Raw genomic sequence first — 17,860 nt, 5'->3', positions numbered from 1 at the left:
TACCGTGTTTGACTGATATCCCTTCCTTCACACGAAGCACAATACCGTGTTAGACTGACACCCTTCCTTCACACGAAGCACACCACCGTGTTAGACTGACACACCTTCCTTCACACGAAGCACACCACCGTGTTAGACTGACACCCTTCCTTCACGCTGAGCACACCACCGTGTTAGACTGACACCCTTCCTTCACGCTGAGCACACCACCGTGTTAGACTGACACCGTTCCTTCACGCTGAGCACACAACAGTGTTAGACTGACACCCCTTCACTTACTTTTTTGAGTAACCAGTGGCCTCATTTCATTGATTTCGGAGTTGATCTTCAACAGAAGTCCACTGGGACATGCCTTCTCGATACCATTGCGACTGGCGGCTTCAGTTACATTCTCGTAGCAGCTGCCCAAACGAGGTGCTTCTAGGAGAAAAACAAAAGAATGTTAGGGGTGATATTTAAGTTCTTGGTTTCAACCATATTGTATAACTAAAGGAATGCCGACTTGAACACTGTCACTTTATAATAGTTAGGTAGCATTCAATAAGATGACTACTGACTGTATTTGTTTGCAAACTGGCAAATTACCCACAGAGGGTCTTTTGTAAATCCGCTCAGTTGAACCCCTTCTTGTGCTCAAAATGTGAAGCCTGACCGTGCGTTTGTATAACAAACTCCGTGCGCTCATCTTGCCATGCATGTCGAGATTTCCCACTAACACACAGGTTCCTCGCCGACCGGCGACCACGTGACACATGACCGGGACGGAATGTGGTCGAGATTTCCCACTAACACACAGCTTCCTCGCCGACCGGCGACCACGTGACACATGACCGGGACGGAATGTGGTCGAGATTTCCCACTAACACACAGCTTCCTCGCCGACCGGCGACCACGTGACACATGACCGGGACGGAATGTGGTCGAGATTTCCCACTAACACACAGGTTCCTCGCCGACCGGCGACCACGTGACACATGACCGGGACGGAATGTGGTCGAGATTTCCCACTAACACACAGCTTCCTCGCCGACCGGCGACCAAGTGACACATGACCGGGACGGACTGTGGTCGAGATTTCCCACTAACACACAGCTTCCTCGCCGACCGGCGACCACGTGACACATGACCGGGACGGAATGTGGTCGAGATTTCCCACTAACACACAGCTTCCTCGCCGACCGGCGACCACGTGACACATGACCGGGACGGAATGTGGTCGAGATTTCCCACTAACACACAGCTTCCTCGCCGACCGGCGACCACGTGACACATGACCGGGACGGAATGTGGTCGAGATTTCCCACTAACACACAGGTTCCTCGCCGACCGGCGACCACGTGACACATGACCGGGACGGAATGTGGTCGAGATTTCCCACTAACACACAGGTTCCTCGCCGACCGGCGACCACGTGACACATGACCGGGACGGAATGTGGTCGAGTTGTCACAGTGAGACGCAGCTCCAAGGCCCAGAGACCGGCAAGTGATCTTTTGTACAGGAAACAATATTGTCGAGCTTGCCAAGATGTTTGATACTTCCTCGTTTCACAGTAAAATGTAGCCTGCCCAGCTGCTGGCAAGTTCATATTCATGTTACAGGAACTGGGCAGAACGTGGTTGAACCTGCCAAGATAGTTTATACTTATGGTTTCTCGATCTCAGAGTGTCAATGTTACCGTGATACCTAGGTCCCATGCATTAGACGCAGAAACTTATACAACTCCTACTTCATCTCATCCTGAATGCCTCAACCATGAATCAGTTTTGCCTTTTCCAAATCAAGTGACAGCTGATCCTTCCTATACTCATGTTTGCCCCCCATTGGTGCCAAATGCAGTCCTGTCCCACAGTCTACCATCAACACAGTATTAGAGTTTCCGATTCAGTGGCCTCAGTTCTGGTTTGGACCTATAACACACCCAATGCGATTACGGTTTTGGAAAATATAGGACAAATAAGAACACATTTGCAACTTGAAGTTTTAATCACTTCCATTTTAATGACATCATTTCTGAATTTGGGATAAAAGCGACAAAGCTCTTTTCATAATCACCAAATGCTGTACAATGTGAAACAGAAAGTTCCATGCCTACCTTAAAGCTCGCAATGCTACTGTTGAATCCAGAGTTGCGCACAGTCGAAGGACATCCCCACATGAAACTCGCTACAACGAGTAGGCTTAGCGTATATTTTAAGTCATGTATGGTACGCATAAATGACCAGCTTGCAAAATATCTAAACTTTCAGTAGTTTATTTACCTCAAAAAGAAAACAACGCGAGTTAAGAAAGTATCTGCTTAATTTATCGGCATACAACTACCAGAAACGGCCATTCATGACTTTTGGCACTTCACGTTGAGCGGCATGCAGTCCGATATGTTCTTAGTATTTTTTTCACTTTTCATATTCGATCATAAGGTTTTTTTTGCTGACGAAAGGAAAACACTCAAGTTCCTTAATTTCTAAAAAATAACAAATTTCAATTCAATTAATTCTAAACGTGAACAATCTGAATTGTAACATCATCGATTGGATGAAACTTGTACATCCATGGCAACGGCGGTAAAGAAACTCCATATGCATATTGCAATAAATTTGTTACATCTAACTTACTTATCTAGAATTATTGACACGGATGTATAAAACTTTGTGAAAAATTATCTCATTTTTATATACAGGCCGACGAACGTCATGCAGTGACACGTTTGGGCGTAGCCTAACTCGCAATTTATTTAGTTGAACAAAGACTGCGAATAATCACAAACATTGGATGACATTCCAAATCTTAACTGATGTACGTTCTAGGTCAACCATTCAATAGCAAAAACAAATGCAGTTTATGAAAGATAATCCAAGTACTTGCAATTTTAGCTGTCAGTTCTGAAACCGGAAACAGGTACCGCCTGACACACATCAAAGCAAAATATGCAAAGGTTTGTAAGCTATCATATAACAAATCCCGAAATAGATTCAAATTCAAGAGAAAATACATGATTTACTATTTTTCGTCAACTGTTTACTATTCATTGATCTAGATATCAGTCTTCACTCCTATGTTTCTCATATGTCTTCGTGATTGACACAGGTGCGTAACATCAAATGTGTAAGTCTTAATCCGAAACCGTAAAGGATTCCACGCTAATTTGGAAATTATTTTGTGAACACGACGGCAACGGAGAGCGATATAACATATTGACATGCCATAATAATAACATAATATTGTTATTTGGCTGCCATTGCAAGAAGGACAATGTAGGATATTAAGGACTGTCTTTAAAACATGTACCTCCCCTCCCCAGCCTTCAGAACCGAAGCAGGCCAGGTGCACAACGACAGGATGAATGTAGAGTCTATGTGACTTTGTTGCCAAAACAAAACTGTACCCAAAGTACTTGGTGATATTGTATCCAAGACAACTAAACTAAATCTGTATGATTATAAAAAAATTTTCATGTTTATTACAAACAATGAGCTGAACATTATGATAAAACATTTCATCGAGTTCATGATATGACTTACCTAAATGTAGTGGTCCTTGAGGGGAGTCAGTCCACACTGGCACAACTCAAATTGATTGACTGATAGGACGGTCACCGAAGAAGGGGTCAATAAATTGGTAAACCGTAAGTTAATTGTAGTGTTTTGACAGAAAAGTGATATAATAAATTAACCTTTTCATACAAAAAGTAATGTGTATCTTTGAAACTACAAAACTGTAATACAAAATTATTCTGGATACAAAAGCACCTACAGGTTTCGGTACAAACTCACAAGAAATTACATTTCAACTGGATTTCGTGGAACGATGGGCGGAAAAAAAATTCACATCAGTGGAATTCCTTTTCGCATTATAAAACAAGTATTTGCTTTCTTAACAAAACTCAAGTAGACAGCTCATGTTTTGTCCTAAAAGTAGAAAGAAATCTGAAAAGTATGGACACCTCAGAAATGAGGACGTTTAAAGTTTATCATTCTGTCTAACTTGTCAGATGTCTTGACGTTGGTCTATGAAAGAAATATCCTTATGAACTTTTAACAAAATAATAAATGCCTCTGAAAATATCAATCTCTAAACCTAAGATTATTCCAGAAAAGACAAATGAGTTTATTTATTGCAAATTCGACTCTTTTTGGGGCAATTCTTGTTCAACGATGACAAGGGCACTTTTATGCACACCAACGGAGGAACTTGTGACACACAGGCTGATGAAGTTGGATACTGTGACGATGGCAAGGGCACTTTTATGCACACCAACTGAGGAACTTGTGACACACGGGCTGATGAAGTTGGATACTGTGATGGCATAAAAGGGAAGGACAGGTTTGCAGCAGTACATGTATGCGAAAATACACCACATAAGGGGAGATCATGTATACAGGGACATTTCTTGTCACTCGAGAAGGCTGAGACACATGGAACATGAAAAGAACCTCTACCGACTGGATATTCAGACACCCATCAAATGATCAAGGATGTCAGATCCAAAGGTGATGATGATCTACATTTATTTTGAATTTGTGTACATCACATTGACTGACATTTCCCAATGGTTCATGTTCCTTTATAGGACATGCATGAGCTTCACTGTCAAAGTGCTCTGGAAAGTCCTGCCACACTAATTACACATTATTTCATGGGTGAGAACCCTGACAAAATACATAAGGTAGGATATTTCCATGTTGTTGTTTTCTCCAACAGAACAGAACTGCAAGAATTGTCAATGTACGTATATGTGCCCCATTCCCTTTTCAAAAGATAACATTCATTTATAAATATATGACTAACTCACCAGCCTAAGTGCCATCCTGTTCTTGTGATTAAACAAACAAAAATATCATGCACTGTTATAAAAGAAATTAATGGACCGTATTCATATTACAATTATATTTAAAATTTGTTTTGTTTGGAAACAGACCACTTCATACATAAGATTAATGTCCATATGAGTTGTGTATGTATATGTTCCTAAGGACCTTATCTATTTCTTTATTTTTCATGGAATACAAAAGTTAAATAATGACATCAAATAGTTATTGATTTATTCTCATAATTGATATTCAGGTGACAGATCATAATTGTTGAATAAAATATGTTTAAACTAAAGGTAATACTTGAAGTTTGATCAGTTACACTGTGCTGATGCACTGACCAATATTAAGTCTCAATACACATAGCCGTTGTGGAAAATAGTAGCTACTAAATATAAAAATATATTTTAACATTTTAGAAGCTGTGAGCAGCTGTAAATCATTGAACACACACAAATCTATCATCAATACACAATCATAGCGGTCTCTATTTTGATGGAATACATCACCTAGTGCTGTAGCCGCGAAATGTGGACACCAAGAGCTGTTGCCGCGAAATGGGGACACCAATGGCTGAAGCCGCGAAATGTGGACACCGAGGCCTGTAGCAGCGAAATGTGGACACCAAGGGCTGTAGCCGCGAAATGTGGATACCAAAGACTGTAGCCGCGAAATGTGGACACCAAGGGCTGTAGACGCAAATGTGGACACCAAGGGCTGTAACCGCGAAATGTGGACAACAAGGGCTGTAGCTTTGAAATGTGGACACCAATTGCTGTAGCCGCGAAATGTAGACACCAAGGGCTGTAGCTTTGAAACGTGGACACCAATTGCTGTAGCCGCGAATTGTGGACACCAAGGGCTGTAGCTTTGAAATGTGGACACCAAGGGCTGTAGCCGCGAAATGTTGACACAAAGGGCTGTAGCTGCGAAACGATGACACCAAGGGCTGTAGCCAAGAAATTTGGACACCAAGGGCTGTAGCTTTTAAATGTGGACACCTATGGCTGTAGTTGTGAAATGTGGACACCAAGGGCTGTAGCTGCGAAATGTGGACACCAAGGGCTGTAGCCGCGAAATGTGGACACCAAGGTCTGTTGCCGCGAAATGGGGACACCAAGGGCTGTAGCCGCGAAATGTGGACACCAAGGGCTGTAACCGCGAAATGTGGACAACAAGGGCTGTAGCTTTAAAATGTGGACACCAATTGCTGTAGCCGCGAAATGTAGACACCAAGGGCTGTAGCTTTGAAATGTGGACACCAATTGCTGTAGCCGCGAATTGTGGACACCAAGGGCTGTAGCTTTGAAATGTGGACACCAAGGGCTGTAGCCGCGAAATGTTGACACAAAGGGCTGTAGCTGTGAAACGATGACACCAAGGGCTGTAGCCAAGAGATTTGGACACCAAGGGCTGTAGCTTTCAAATGTGGACACCTATGGCTGTAGTTGTGAAATGTGGACACCAAGGGATATAGCTGCGAAATGTGGACAACAAGGGCTGTAGCCGGGAAATGTGGACACCAAGTGCTGCAGTCGCGAAATGTGGACACCAAGGGCTGTTGCTGCGAAATGTGGACACCAAGGGCTGTAGCCGCGAAATGTTGACAGCAAGTACTGTAGCTGCGAAATGTGGACACCAAGGGCTGTAGCTGCGAAATGTGGACACCAAGGGCTGTAGCCGTGAAATGTGGACACCAAGGGCTGTAGCCGCGAAATGTGGACACCAAGGGCTGTAGCTTTGAAATGTGGACACCAAGGGCTGTAGCCCTGAAATGTGGACACCAAGGGCTGTAGCCGTGAAATGTGGACACCAAGGGCTGTAGTTGCGAAATGTCGACACCTAGGGCTGTAGCCGCAAAATTGTGGACACCAAGGGTTGTAGCTTTTTAATGTGGACACCAAGGGCTGTAGCCGCGAAATGTGGACACCAAGGGCTGTAGTTGTGAAATGTGGACACCAAGGGCTGTAGCTGTGAAATGTGGACACCTAGGGCTGTAGTTGTGAAATGTGGACACCTAGGGCTGTATCTTTGAAATGTGGACACCAAGGGCTGTAGCTTTGAAATGTGGACACCAAGGGCTGTAGCTGTGAAATGTGGACACCAAGGGCTGTAGCTGTGAAATGTGGACACCAAGGGCTGTAGTTGTGAAATGTGGACACCAAGGGCTGTAGCTTTGAAATGTGGACACCAAGGGCTGTAGCTGCGAAATGTGGACACCAAGGGCTGTAGCCGTGAAATCTGGACACCAAGGGCTGTAGCCGCGAAATGTGGACACCAAGGGCTGTAGCTTTGAAATGTGGACACCAAGGGCTGTAGCCCTGAAATGTGGACACCAAGGGCTGTAGCCGCGAAATGTCGACACCTAGGGCTGTAGCCGCAAAATTGTGGACACCAAGGGTTGTAGCTTTTTAATGTGGACACCAAGGGCTGTAGCCGCGAAATGTGGACACCAAGGGCTGTAGTTGTGAAATGTGGACATCAAGGGCTGTAGTTGTGAAATGTGGACACCTAGGGCTGTAGTTGTGAAATGTGGACACCAAGGGCTGTATCTTTGAAATGTGGACACCAAGGGCTGTAGCTTTGAAATGTGGACAACAAGGGCTGTAGCTGTGAAATGTGGACACCAAGGGCTGTAGCTGTGAAATGTGGACACCAAGGGCTGTAGCTGTGAAAAGCGGACACCAAGGGCTGTAGTTGAGAAATGTGGACACCAAGGGCTGTAGCCGCGAAATGTGGACACCAAGAGCTCTAGCCGCGAAATGTGGACACCAAGGGCTGTAGTTGTGAAATGTGGACACCAAGGGCTGTAGTTGTGAAATGCGGACACCAAGGGCTGTAGCTGTGAAATGTGGACACCAAGGGCTGTAGTTGTGAAATGCGGACACCAAGGGCTGTAGCTGTGAAATGTGGACACCAAGGGTTGTAGTTGTGAAATGTGGACACCAAGGGCTGTAGTTGTGAAATGTGGACACCAAGGGCTGTAGTTGTGAAATGTGGACACCAAAGGCTGTAGCTGTGAAATGTGGACACCAAGGACTGTAGTTGTGAAATGTGGACACAAAGGGCTGTATCTTTGATATGTGGACACCAAGTGCTGTAGCTTTGAAATGTGGACACCGAGGGCTTTAGCTTTGACATGTGGACACCAAGGGCTGTAGCTGTGAAATGTGGACACCAAGGGCTGTAGCCCTGAAATGTGAACACCAAGGGCTGTAGCCGCGAAATGTGGACACCAAGGGCTGTAGTTGCGAAATGTCGACACCTAGGGCTGTAGCCGCAAAATTGTGGACACCAAGGGCTGTAGCTTTGAAATGTGGACACCAAGGGCTGTAGCCCTGAAATGTGGACACCAAGGGCTGTAGCCGTGAAATGTGGACACCAAGGGCTGTAGTTGCGAAATGTCGACACCTAGGGCTGTAGCCGCAAAATTGTGGACACCAAGGGTTGTAGCTTTTTAATGTGGACACCAAGGGCTGTAGCCGCGAAATGTGGACACCAAGGGTTGTAGTTGTCAAATGTGGACACCAAGGGCTGTAGCTGTGAAATGTGGACACCAAGGGTTGTAGTTGTCAAATGTGGACACCAAGGGCTGTAGTTGTGAAATGTGGACACCAAGGGCTGTAGTTGTGAAATGTGGACACCAAGGGCTGTAGTTGTGAAATGCGGACACCAAGGGCTGTAGCTGTGAAATGTGGACACCAAGGGTTGTAGTTGTGAAATGTGGACACCAAGGGCTGTAGTTGTGAAATGTGGACACCAAGGGCTGTAGTTGTGAAATGTGGACACCAAAGGCTGTAGCTGTGAAATGTGGACACCAAGGGCTGTAGCTGTGAAATGTGGACACCAAGGGTTGTAGTTGTCAAATGTGGACACCAAGGGCTGTAGTTGTGAAATGTGGACACCAAGGGCTGTAGTTGTGAAATGCGGACACCAAGGGCTGTAGCTGTGAAATGTGGACACCAAGGGTTGTAGTTGTGAAATGTGGACACCAAGGGCTGTAGTTGCGAAATGTCGACACTTAGGGCTGTAGCCGCAAAATTGTGGACACCAAGGGCTGTAGCTTCTAAATGTGGACACCAAGGGCTGTAGCCGCGAAATGTGGACACCAAGGGCTGTAGCCGCGAAATGTGGACACCAAGGGCTGTAGTTGTGAAATGTGGACACCAAGGGCTGTAGCTGTGAAATGTGGACACCAAGGGCTGTAGTTGTGAAATGTGGATACCAAGGGCTGTATCTTTGAAATGTGGACACCAAGGGCTGTAGCTTTGAAATGCGGACACCAAGGGTTTAGCTTTGAAATGTGGACACCAAGGGCTGTAGCTGTGAAATGTCGACATCTAGGGCTGTAGTTGTGAAATGTGGACACCAAGGGCTGTAGCCGCGAAATGTGGACAACAAGGGCTGTAGCCGCGAAATGTGGACACCAAGGGCTGTAGTTGTGAAATGTGGACACCAAGGGCTGTAGCTGTGAAATGTGGACACCAAGGGCTGTAGTTGTGAAATGTGGACACCAAGGGCTCTAGTTGTGAAATGTGGACACCAAGGGCTGTAGCCGCGAAATGTGGACACCAAGTGCTCTAGCCGCGAAATGTTGACACCAAGGGCTGTAGTTGTCAAATGTGGACACCAAGGGCTGTAGCTGTGAAATGTGGACACCAAGGGCTGTAGTTGTGAAATGCGGACACCAAGGGCTGTAGTTGTGAAATGCGGACACCAAGGGCTGTAGTTGTGAAATGTGGACACCAAGGGCTGTAGTTGAGAAATATGGACACCAAGGGCTGTAGCCGCGAAATGTGGACACCAAGTGCTCTAGCTGCGAAATGTGGACACCAAGGGCTGTAGCTGTAAAATGTGGACACCAAGGGCTGTAGTTGTGAAATGCGGACACCAAGGGTTGTAGTTGAGAAATGTGGACACCAAGGTCTGTAGTTGTGAAATGTGGACACCAAGGGCTGTAGCTTTGAAATGTGGACACCAAGGGTTTAGCTTTGAAATTTGGACACCAAGGGCTGTAGTTGTGAAATGTGGACATTTAGGGCTGTAGTTGTGAAATGTGGACACCAAGGGCTGTAGCCGCGAAATGTGGACAACAAGGGCTGTAGTCGCGAAACGTAGACACCAAGGGCTGTAGTTGTGAAATGTGGACACCAAGGGCTGTAGCTGTGAAATGTGGACACCAAGGGCTGTAGTTGTGAAATGCGGACACCAAGGGCTGTAGTTGTGAAATGCGGACAACAAGGGCTGTAGTTGTGAAATGTGGACACCAAGGGCTGTAGTTGAGAAATGTGGACACCAAGGGCTGTAGCTGCGAAATGTGGACACCAAGTGCTCTAGCTGCGAAATGTGGACACCAAGGGCTGTAGCTGTAAAATGTGGACACCAAGGGCTGTAGTTGTGAAATGCGGACACCAAGGGTTGTAGTTGAGAAATGTGGACACCAAGGGCTGTAGTTGTGAAATGTGGACACCAAGGGCTGTAGCTTTGAAATGTGGACACCAAGGGCTGTAGCTGCGAAATGTGGACACCAAGGGCTGTAGCCGTGAAATGTGGACACCAAGGGCTGTAGCCGCGAAATGTGGACACCAAGGGCTGTAGCTTTGAAATGTGGACACCAAGGGCTGTAGCCCTGAAATGTGGACACCAAGGGCTGTAGCCCTGAAATGTGGACACCAAGGGCTGTAGTTGCGAAATGTCGACACCTAGGGCTGTAGCCGCAAAATTGTGGACACCAAGGGTTGTAGCTTTTTAATGTGGACACCAAGGGCTGTAGCCGCGAAATGTGGACACCAAGGGCTGTAGTTGTGAAATGTGGACATCAAGGGCTGTAGTTGTGAAATGTGGACACCAAGGGCTGTAGTTGTGAAATGTGGACACCAAGGGCTGTATCTTTGAAATGTGGACACCAAGGGCTGTAGCTTTGAAATGTGGACACCAAGGGCTGTAGCTGTGAAATGTGGACACCAAGGGCTGTAGCTGTGAAATGTGGACACCAAGGGCTGTAGCTGTGAAAAGCGGACACCAAGGGCTGTAGTTGAGAAATGTGGACACCAAGGGCTGTAGCCGCGAAATGTGGACACCAAGAGCTCTAGCCGCGAAATGTGGACACCAAGGGCTGTAGTTGTGAAATGTGGACACAAAGGGCTGTAGTTGTGAAATGCGGACACCAAGGGCTGTAGCTGTGAAATGTGGACACCAAGGGTTGTAGTTGTGAAATGTGGACAACAAGAGCTCTAGCCGCGAAATGTGGACACCAAGGGCTGTAGTTGTGAAATGTGGACACCAAGGGCTGTAGTTGTGAAATGCGGACACCAAGGGCTGTAGCTGTGAAATGGGGACACCAAGGGTTGTAGTTGTGAAATGTGGACACCAAGGGCTGTAGCTGTGAAATGTGGACACCAGGGATTGTAGTTGTCAAATGTGGACACCAAGGGCTGTAGCTGTGAAATGTGGACACCAAGGGCTGTAGTTGTGAAATGCGGACACCAAGGGCTGTTGCTGTGAAATGTGGACACCAAGGGTTGTAGTTGTGAAATGTGGACACCAGGGGCTATAGTTGTGAAATGTGGACACCAAGGGCTGTAGTTGTGAAATGTGGACACCAAAGGCTGTAGCTGTGAAATGTGGACACCAAGGACTGTAGTTGTGAAATGTGGACACAAAGGGCTGTATCTTTGATATGTGGACACCAAGTGCTGTAGCTTTGAAATGTGGACACCGAGGGCTTTAGCTTTGACATGTGGACACCAAGGGCTGTAGCTGTGAAATGTGGACACCAAGGGCTGTAGCCCTGAAATGTGAACACCAAGGGCTGTAGCCGCGAAATGTGGACACCAAGGGCTGTAGTTGCGAAATGTCGACACCTAGGGCTGTGGCCGCAAAATTGTGGACACCAAGGGCTGTAGCTTCTAAATGTGGACACCAAGGGCTGTAGCCGCGAAATGTGGACACCAAGGGCTGTAGTTGTGAAATGTGGACACCAAGGGCTGTAGCTGTGAAATGTGGACACCAAGGGCTGTAGTTGTGAAATGTGGATACCAAGGGCTGTATCTTTGAAATGTGGACACCAAGGGCTGTAGCTTTGAAATGTGGACACCAAGGGTTTAGCTTTGAAATGTGGACACCAAGGGCTGTAGCTGTGAAATGTCGACATCTAGGGCTGTAGTTGTGAAATGTGGACAACAAGGGCTGTAGCCGCGAAATGTGGACAACAAGGGCTGTAGCCGCGAAATGTGGACACCAAGGGCTGTAGTTGTGAAAAGTGGACACCAAGGGCTGTAGCTGTGAAATGTGGACACCAAGGGCTGTAGTTGTGAAATGTGGACACCAAGGGCTCTAGTTGTGAAATGTGGACACCAAGGGCTGTAGCCGCGAAATGTGGACACCAAGTGCTCTAGCCGCGAAATGTGGACACCAAGGGCTGTAGTTGTCAAATGTGGACACCAAGGGCTGTAGCTGTGAAATGTGGACACCAAGGGCTGTAGTTGTGAAATGCGGACACCAAGGGCTGTAGTTGTGAAATGCGGACACCAAGGGCTGTAGTTGTGAAATGTGGACAACAAGGGCTGTAGTTGAGAAATGCGGACACCAAGGGCTGTAGCCGCGAAATGTGGACACCAAGTGCTCTACCTGCGAAATGTGGACACCAAGGGCTGTAGCTGTAAAATGTGGACACCAAGGGCTGTAGTTGTGAAATGCGGACACCAAGGGTTGTAGTTGAGAAATGTGGACACCAAGGGCTGTAGTTGTGAAATGTGGACACCAAGGGCTGTAGCTTTGAAATGTGGACACCAAGGGTTTAGCTTTGAAATTTGGACACCAAGGGCTGTAGTTGTGAAATGTGGACATTTAGGGCTGTAGTTGTGAAATGTGGACACCAAGGGCTGTAGCCGCGAAATGTGGACAACAAGGGCTGTAGCCGCGAAACGTAGACACCAAGGGCTGTAGTTGTGAAATGTGGACACCAAGGGCTGTAGCTGTGAAATGTGGACACCAAGGGCTGTAGTTGTGAAATGTGGACACCAAGGGCTGTAGTTGTGAAATGTGGACACCAAGTGCTCTAGCCGCGAAATGTGGACACCAAGTGCTCTAGACGCGAAATGTTGACACCAAGGGCTGTAGTTGTGAAATGTGGACACCAAGGGCTGTAGCTGTGAAATGTGGACACCAAGGGCTGTAGTTGTGAAATGTGGACAACAAGGGCTGTAGTTGTGAAATGTGGACAACAAGGGCTGTAGCCGCGAAATATGGACACCAAGGGCTGTAGTTGTGAAATATGGACACCAAGGGCTGTAGCTGTGAAATGTGGACACCAAGGGCTGTAGTTGTGAAATGTGGACACCAAGGGCTGTAGTTGTGAAATGTGGACACCAAGGGCTGTAGCTGTGAAATGCGGACACCAAGGGCTGTAGTTGAGAAATCTGGACACCAAGGGCTGTAGCCGCGAAATGTGGACACCAAGTGCTCTAGCCGCGAAATGTGGACACCAAGGGCTGTAGTTGTGAAATGTGGACACCAAGGGTTTAGCTTTGAAATGTGGACACCAAGGGCTGTAGTTGTGAAATGTGGACACCTAGGGCTGTAGTTGTGAAATGTGGACACCAAGGGCTGTAGCCGCGAAATGTGGACAACAAGGGCTGTAGCCGCGAAATGTGGACACCAAGGGCTGTAGTTGTGAAATGTGGGCACCAGGGGCTGTAGCTGTGAAATGTGGACACCAAGGGCTGTAGTTGTGAAATGTGGACACCAAGGGCTGTAGTTGTGAAATGTGGACACCAAGGGCTGTAGCCGCGAAATGTGGACACCAAGTGCTCTAGCCGCGAAATGTGGACACCAAAGGCTGTAGTTGTGAAATGTGGACACCAATGGCTGTAGTTGTGAAATGTGGACACCAAGGGCTGTAGTTGTGAAATGCAGACACCAAGGGCTGTAGTTGTGAAATTTGGACACCAAGGGCTGTAGTTGTGAAATGTGGACACCAAGGGCTGTAGTTGAGAAATGTGGACGACAAGGGCTGTAGCCGCGAAATGTGGACACCAAGTGCTCTAGCCGCGAAATGTGGACACCAAGGGCTGTAGTTGTGAAATGTGGACACAAAGGGCTGTAGTTGAGAAATGTGGACACCAAGGGCTGTAGTTGTGAAATGTTGACACCTAGGGCTGTAGTTGTGAAATGTGGACACCAAGGGCTGTAGCCGCGAAATGTGGACAACAAGGGCTGTAGCCGCGAAATGTGGACAGCAAGGGCTGTAGTTGTGAAATGTGGACACCAACGGCTGCAGCTGTGAAATGCGGACACCAAGGGCTGTAGTTGTGAAATGTGGACACCAAGGGCTGTAGTTGTGAAATGTGGACACCAAGGGCTGTAGCTGTGAAATGCGGACACCAAGGGCTGTAGTTGACAAATCTGGACACCAAGGGCTGTAGCCGCGAAATGTGGACACCAAGTGCTCTAGTCGCGAAATGTGGACACCAAGGGCTGTAGTTGTGAAATGTGGACACCAAGGGTTTAGCTTTGAAATGTGGACACCAAGGGCTGTAGTTGTGAAATGTGGACACCAAGGGCTGTAGTTGTGAAATGTGGACACCAAGGGCTGTAGCCGCGAAATGTGGACACCAAGGGCTGTAGCCGCGAAATGTGGACACCAAGGGCTGTAGTTGTGAAATGTGGACACCAAGGGCTGTAGCTGTGAAATGTGGACACCAAGGGCTGTAGTTGTGAAATGTGGACACCAAGGGCTGTAGTTGTGAAATGTGGACACCAAGGGCTGTAGCCGCGAAATGTGGATACCAAGTGCTCTAGCCGCGAAATGTGGACACCAAGGGCTGTAGTTGTGAAATGTGGACACCAAGGGCTGTAGCTGTGAAATGTGGACACCAAGGGCTGTAGTTGTGAAATGTGGACATCAAGGGCTGTAGCTGTGAAATGTGGACACCAAGGGCTGTAACTGTGAAATGTGGACACCAAGAGCTGTAACTGTGAAACGTGGATCACCAAGGGCTGGAACTGTGAAATGTGGACACCAAGGGCTGTAGTTGTGAAATGCGGACACCTAGGCCTGTAGTTGTGAAATTGTGGACACAAAGGGCTGTAGCCGCGAAATGTGGACAACAAGGGCTTTAGCCGCGAAATGTGGACACCAAGGGCTGTAGTTGTGAAATGTGGACACCAAGGGCTGTAGCTGTGAAATGTGGACACCAAGGGCTGTAGTTGTGAAATGTGGACACCAAGAGCTGTAGCTGTGAAATGTGGACACCAAGGGCTGTAGTTATGAAATGTGGACACCAAGGGCTGTAGCTGTGAAATGTGGACACCAAGGGCTGTAGTTGTGAAAGGTGGACACCAAGGGCTGTAGTTGTGAAATACGGACACCAAGGGATGTAGCCGTGAAATGTGGACACCAAGGGCTGTAGTTGTAAAAGGTGGACACCAAGGGCTGTAGTTGTGAAATGTGGACACCAAGGGTTGTAGCTGTGAAATGTGGACACCAAGGGCTTTAGTTGTGAAATGTGGACACAAAGGGCTGTAGTTGTGAAATGTGGACACCAAGTGCTCTAGCCGCGAATTGTGGACACCAAGGGCTGTAGTTGTGAAATGTGGACACCAAGGGCTGTAGCTGTGAAATGTGGACACCAAGGGCTGTAGTTCTGAAATGCGGACACCAAGGGCTGTAGTTGTGAAATGTGGACACCAAGGGCTTAAGCTTTGACATGTGGACACCAAGGGTTGTAGCTGTGAAATGTGGACACCAAGGGCTGTAGTTGTAAAAGGTGGACACCAAGGGCTGTAGTTGTGAAATGTGGACACCAAGGGCTGTAGTTGTGAAATGTGGAAACCAAGGGCTTTAGCTTTGACATGTGGACACCAAGGGCTGTAGCTGTGAAATGTGGACACCAAGGGCTGTAGCCCTGAAATGTGAACACCAAGGGCTGTAGCCGCGAAATGTGGACACCAAGGGCTGTAGTTGTGAAATGTCGACACCAAGGGCTGTAGCCGTAAAATTGTGGACACCAAGGGCTGTAGCTTTTAAATGTGGACACCAAGGGCTGTAGCTCTGAAATGTGGACACCAAGGGCTGTAGTTGTGAAATGCGGACACCAAGGGCTGTAGTTGAGAAATGTGGACACCAAGGGCTGTAGCCGCGAAATGTGGACACCAAGTGCTCTAGCCGCGAAATGTGGACTCCAAGGGCTGTAGCTGTGAAATGTGGACAGCAAGGGCTGTAGTTGTGAAATGCGGATACCAAGGGCTGTAGTTGAGAAATGTGGACACCAAGGGCTGTAGTTGTGAAATGTGGACACCAAGGGCTGTAGTTGTGAAATGTGGACACCAAGGGCTGTAGCTGTGAAATGTGGACACCAAGGGTTTAGCTTTGAAATGTGGACACCAAGGGCTGTAGTTGTGAAATGTGGACACCAAGGGCTGTAGTTGTGAAATGTGGACACCAAGGGCTGTAGCCGCGAAATGTGGACACCAAGGGCTGTAGCCGCGAAATGTGGACACCAAGGGCTGTAGTTGTGAAATGTGGACACCAAGGGCTGTAGCTGTGAAATGTGGACACCAAGGGCTGTAGTTGTGAAATGTGGACACCAAGGGCTGTAGTTGTGAAATGTGGACACCAAGGGCTGTAGCCGCGAAATGTGGATACCAAGTGCTCTAGCCGCGAAATGTGGACACCAAGGGCTGTAGTTGTGAAATGTGGACACCAAGGGCTGTAGCTGTGAAATGTGGACACCAAGGGCTGTAGTTGTGAAATGTGGACATCAAGGGCTGTAGCTGTGAAATGTGGACACCAAGGGCTGTAACTGTGAAATGTGGACACCAAGAGCTGTAACTGTGAAACGTGGATCACCAAGGGCTGGAACTGTGAAATGTGGACACCAAGGGCTGTAGTTGTGAAATGCGGACACCTAGGCCTGTAGTTGTGAAATTGTGGACACAAAGGGCTGTAGCCGCGAAATGTGGACAACAAGGGCTTTAGCCGCGAAATGTGGACACCAAGGGCTGTAGTTGTGAAATGTGGACACCAAGGGCTGTAGCTGTGAAATGTGGACACCAAGGGCTGTAGTTGTGAAATGTGGACACCAAGAGCTGTAGCTGTGAAATGTGGACACCAAGGGCTGTAGTTATGAAATGTGGACACCAAGGGCTGTAGCTGTGAAATGTGGACACCAAGGGCTGTAGTTGTGAAAGGTGGACACCAAGGGCTGTAGTTGTGAAATACGGACACCAAGGGATGTAGCCGTGAAATGTGGACACCAAGGGCTGTAGTTGTAAAAGGTGGACACCAAGGGCTGTAGTTGTGAAATGTGGACACCAAGGGTTGTAGCTGTGAAATGTGGACACCAAGGGCTTTAGTTGTGAAATGTGGACACAAAGGGCTGTAGTTGTGAAATGTGGACACCAAGTGCTCTAGCCGCGAATTGTGGACACCAAGGGCTGTAGTTGTGAAATGTGGACACCAAGGGCTGTAGCTGTGAAATGTGGACACCAAGGGCTGTAGTTCTGAAATGCGGACACCAAGGGCTGTAGTTGTGAAATGTGGACACCAAGGGCTTAAGCTTTGACATGTGGACACCAAGGGTTGTAGCTGTGAAATGTGGACACCAAGGGCTGTAGTTGTAAAAGGTGGACACCAAGGGCTGTAGTTGTGAAATGTGGACACCAAGGGCTGTAGTTGTGAAATGTGGAAACCAAGGGCTTTAGCTTTGACATGTGGACACCAAGGGCTGTAGCTGTGAAATGTGGACACCAAGGGCTGTAGCCCTGAAATGTGAACACCAAGGGCTGTAGCCGCGAAATGTGGACACCAAGGGCTGTAGTTGTGAAATGTCGACACCAAGGGCTGTAGCCGTAAAATTGTGGACACCAAGGGCTGTAGCTTTTAAATGTGGACACCAAGGGCTGTAGCTCTGAAATGTGGACACCAAGGGCTGTAGTTGTGAAATGCGGACACCAAGGGCTGTAGTTGAGAAATGTGGACACCAAGGGCTGTAGCCGCGAAATGTGGACACCAAGTGCTCTAGCCGCGAAATGTGGACTCCAAGGGC

General features: G+C 47.6%; 1 protein-coding gene across 2 annotated transcripts in view; it reads right to left on the bottom strand.

The window, feature by feature from the left end:
- The window catches only part of LOC125379753, an 80,494-nt gene that overhangs the window by 34,831 nt on the left and 27,803 nt on the right, over positions 1 to 17,860 (bottom strand). The window contains exon 2 of one of the 2 annotated variants that reach the window (XM_048395791.1): positions 280 to 420. In XM_048395791.1, the coding sequence (XP_048251748.1) occupies positions 280 to 420 (141 nt within the window). The remainder of the gene's footprint in view (positions 1 to 279; positions 421 to 17,860) is intronic. The other variant, XM_048395792.1, reaches the window with a different exon arrangement.

This window comes from Haliotis rufescens, unplaced genomic scaffold, assembly GCF_023055435.1.
Source record: "Haliotis rufescens isolate VD_foot unplaced genomic scaffold, xgHalRufe1.0.p SCAF_145, whole genome shotgun sequence".
NCBI lineage: Eukaryota > Metazoa > Mollusca > Gastropoda > Lepetellida > Haliotidae > Haliotis > Haliotis rufescens.
The sequence above is the reverse complement of the archived record's forward strand: the minus strand, read 5'-3'. Positions and strand labels throughout refer to the sequence as shown.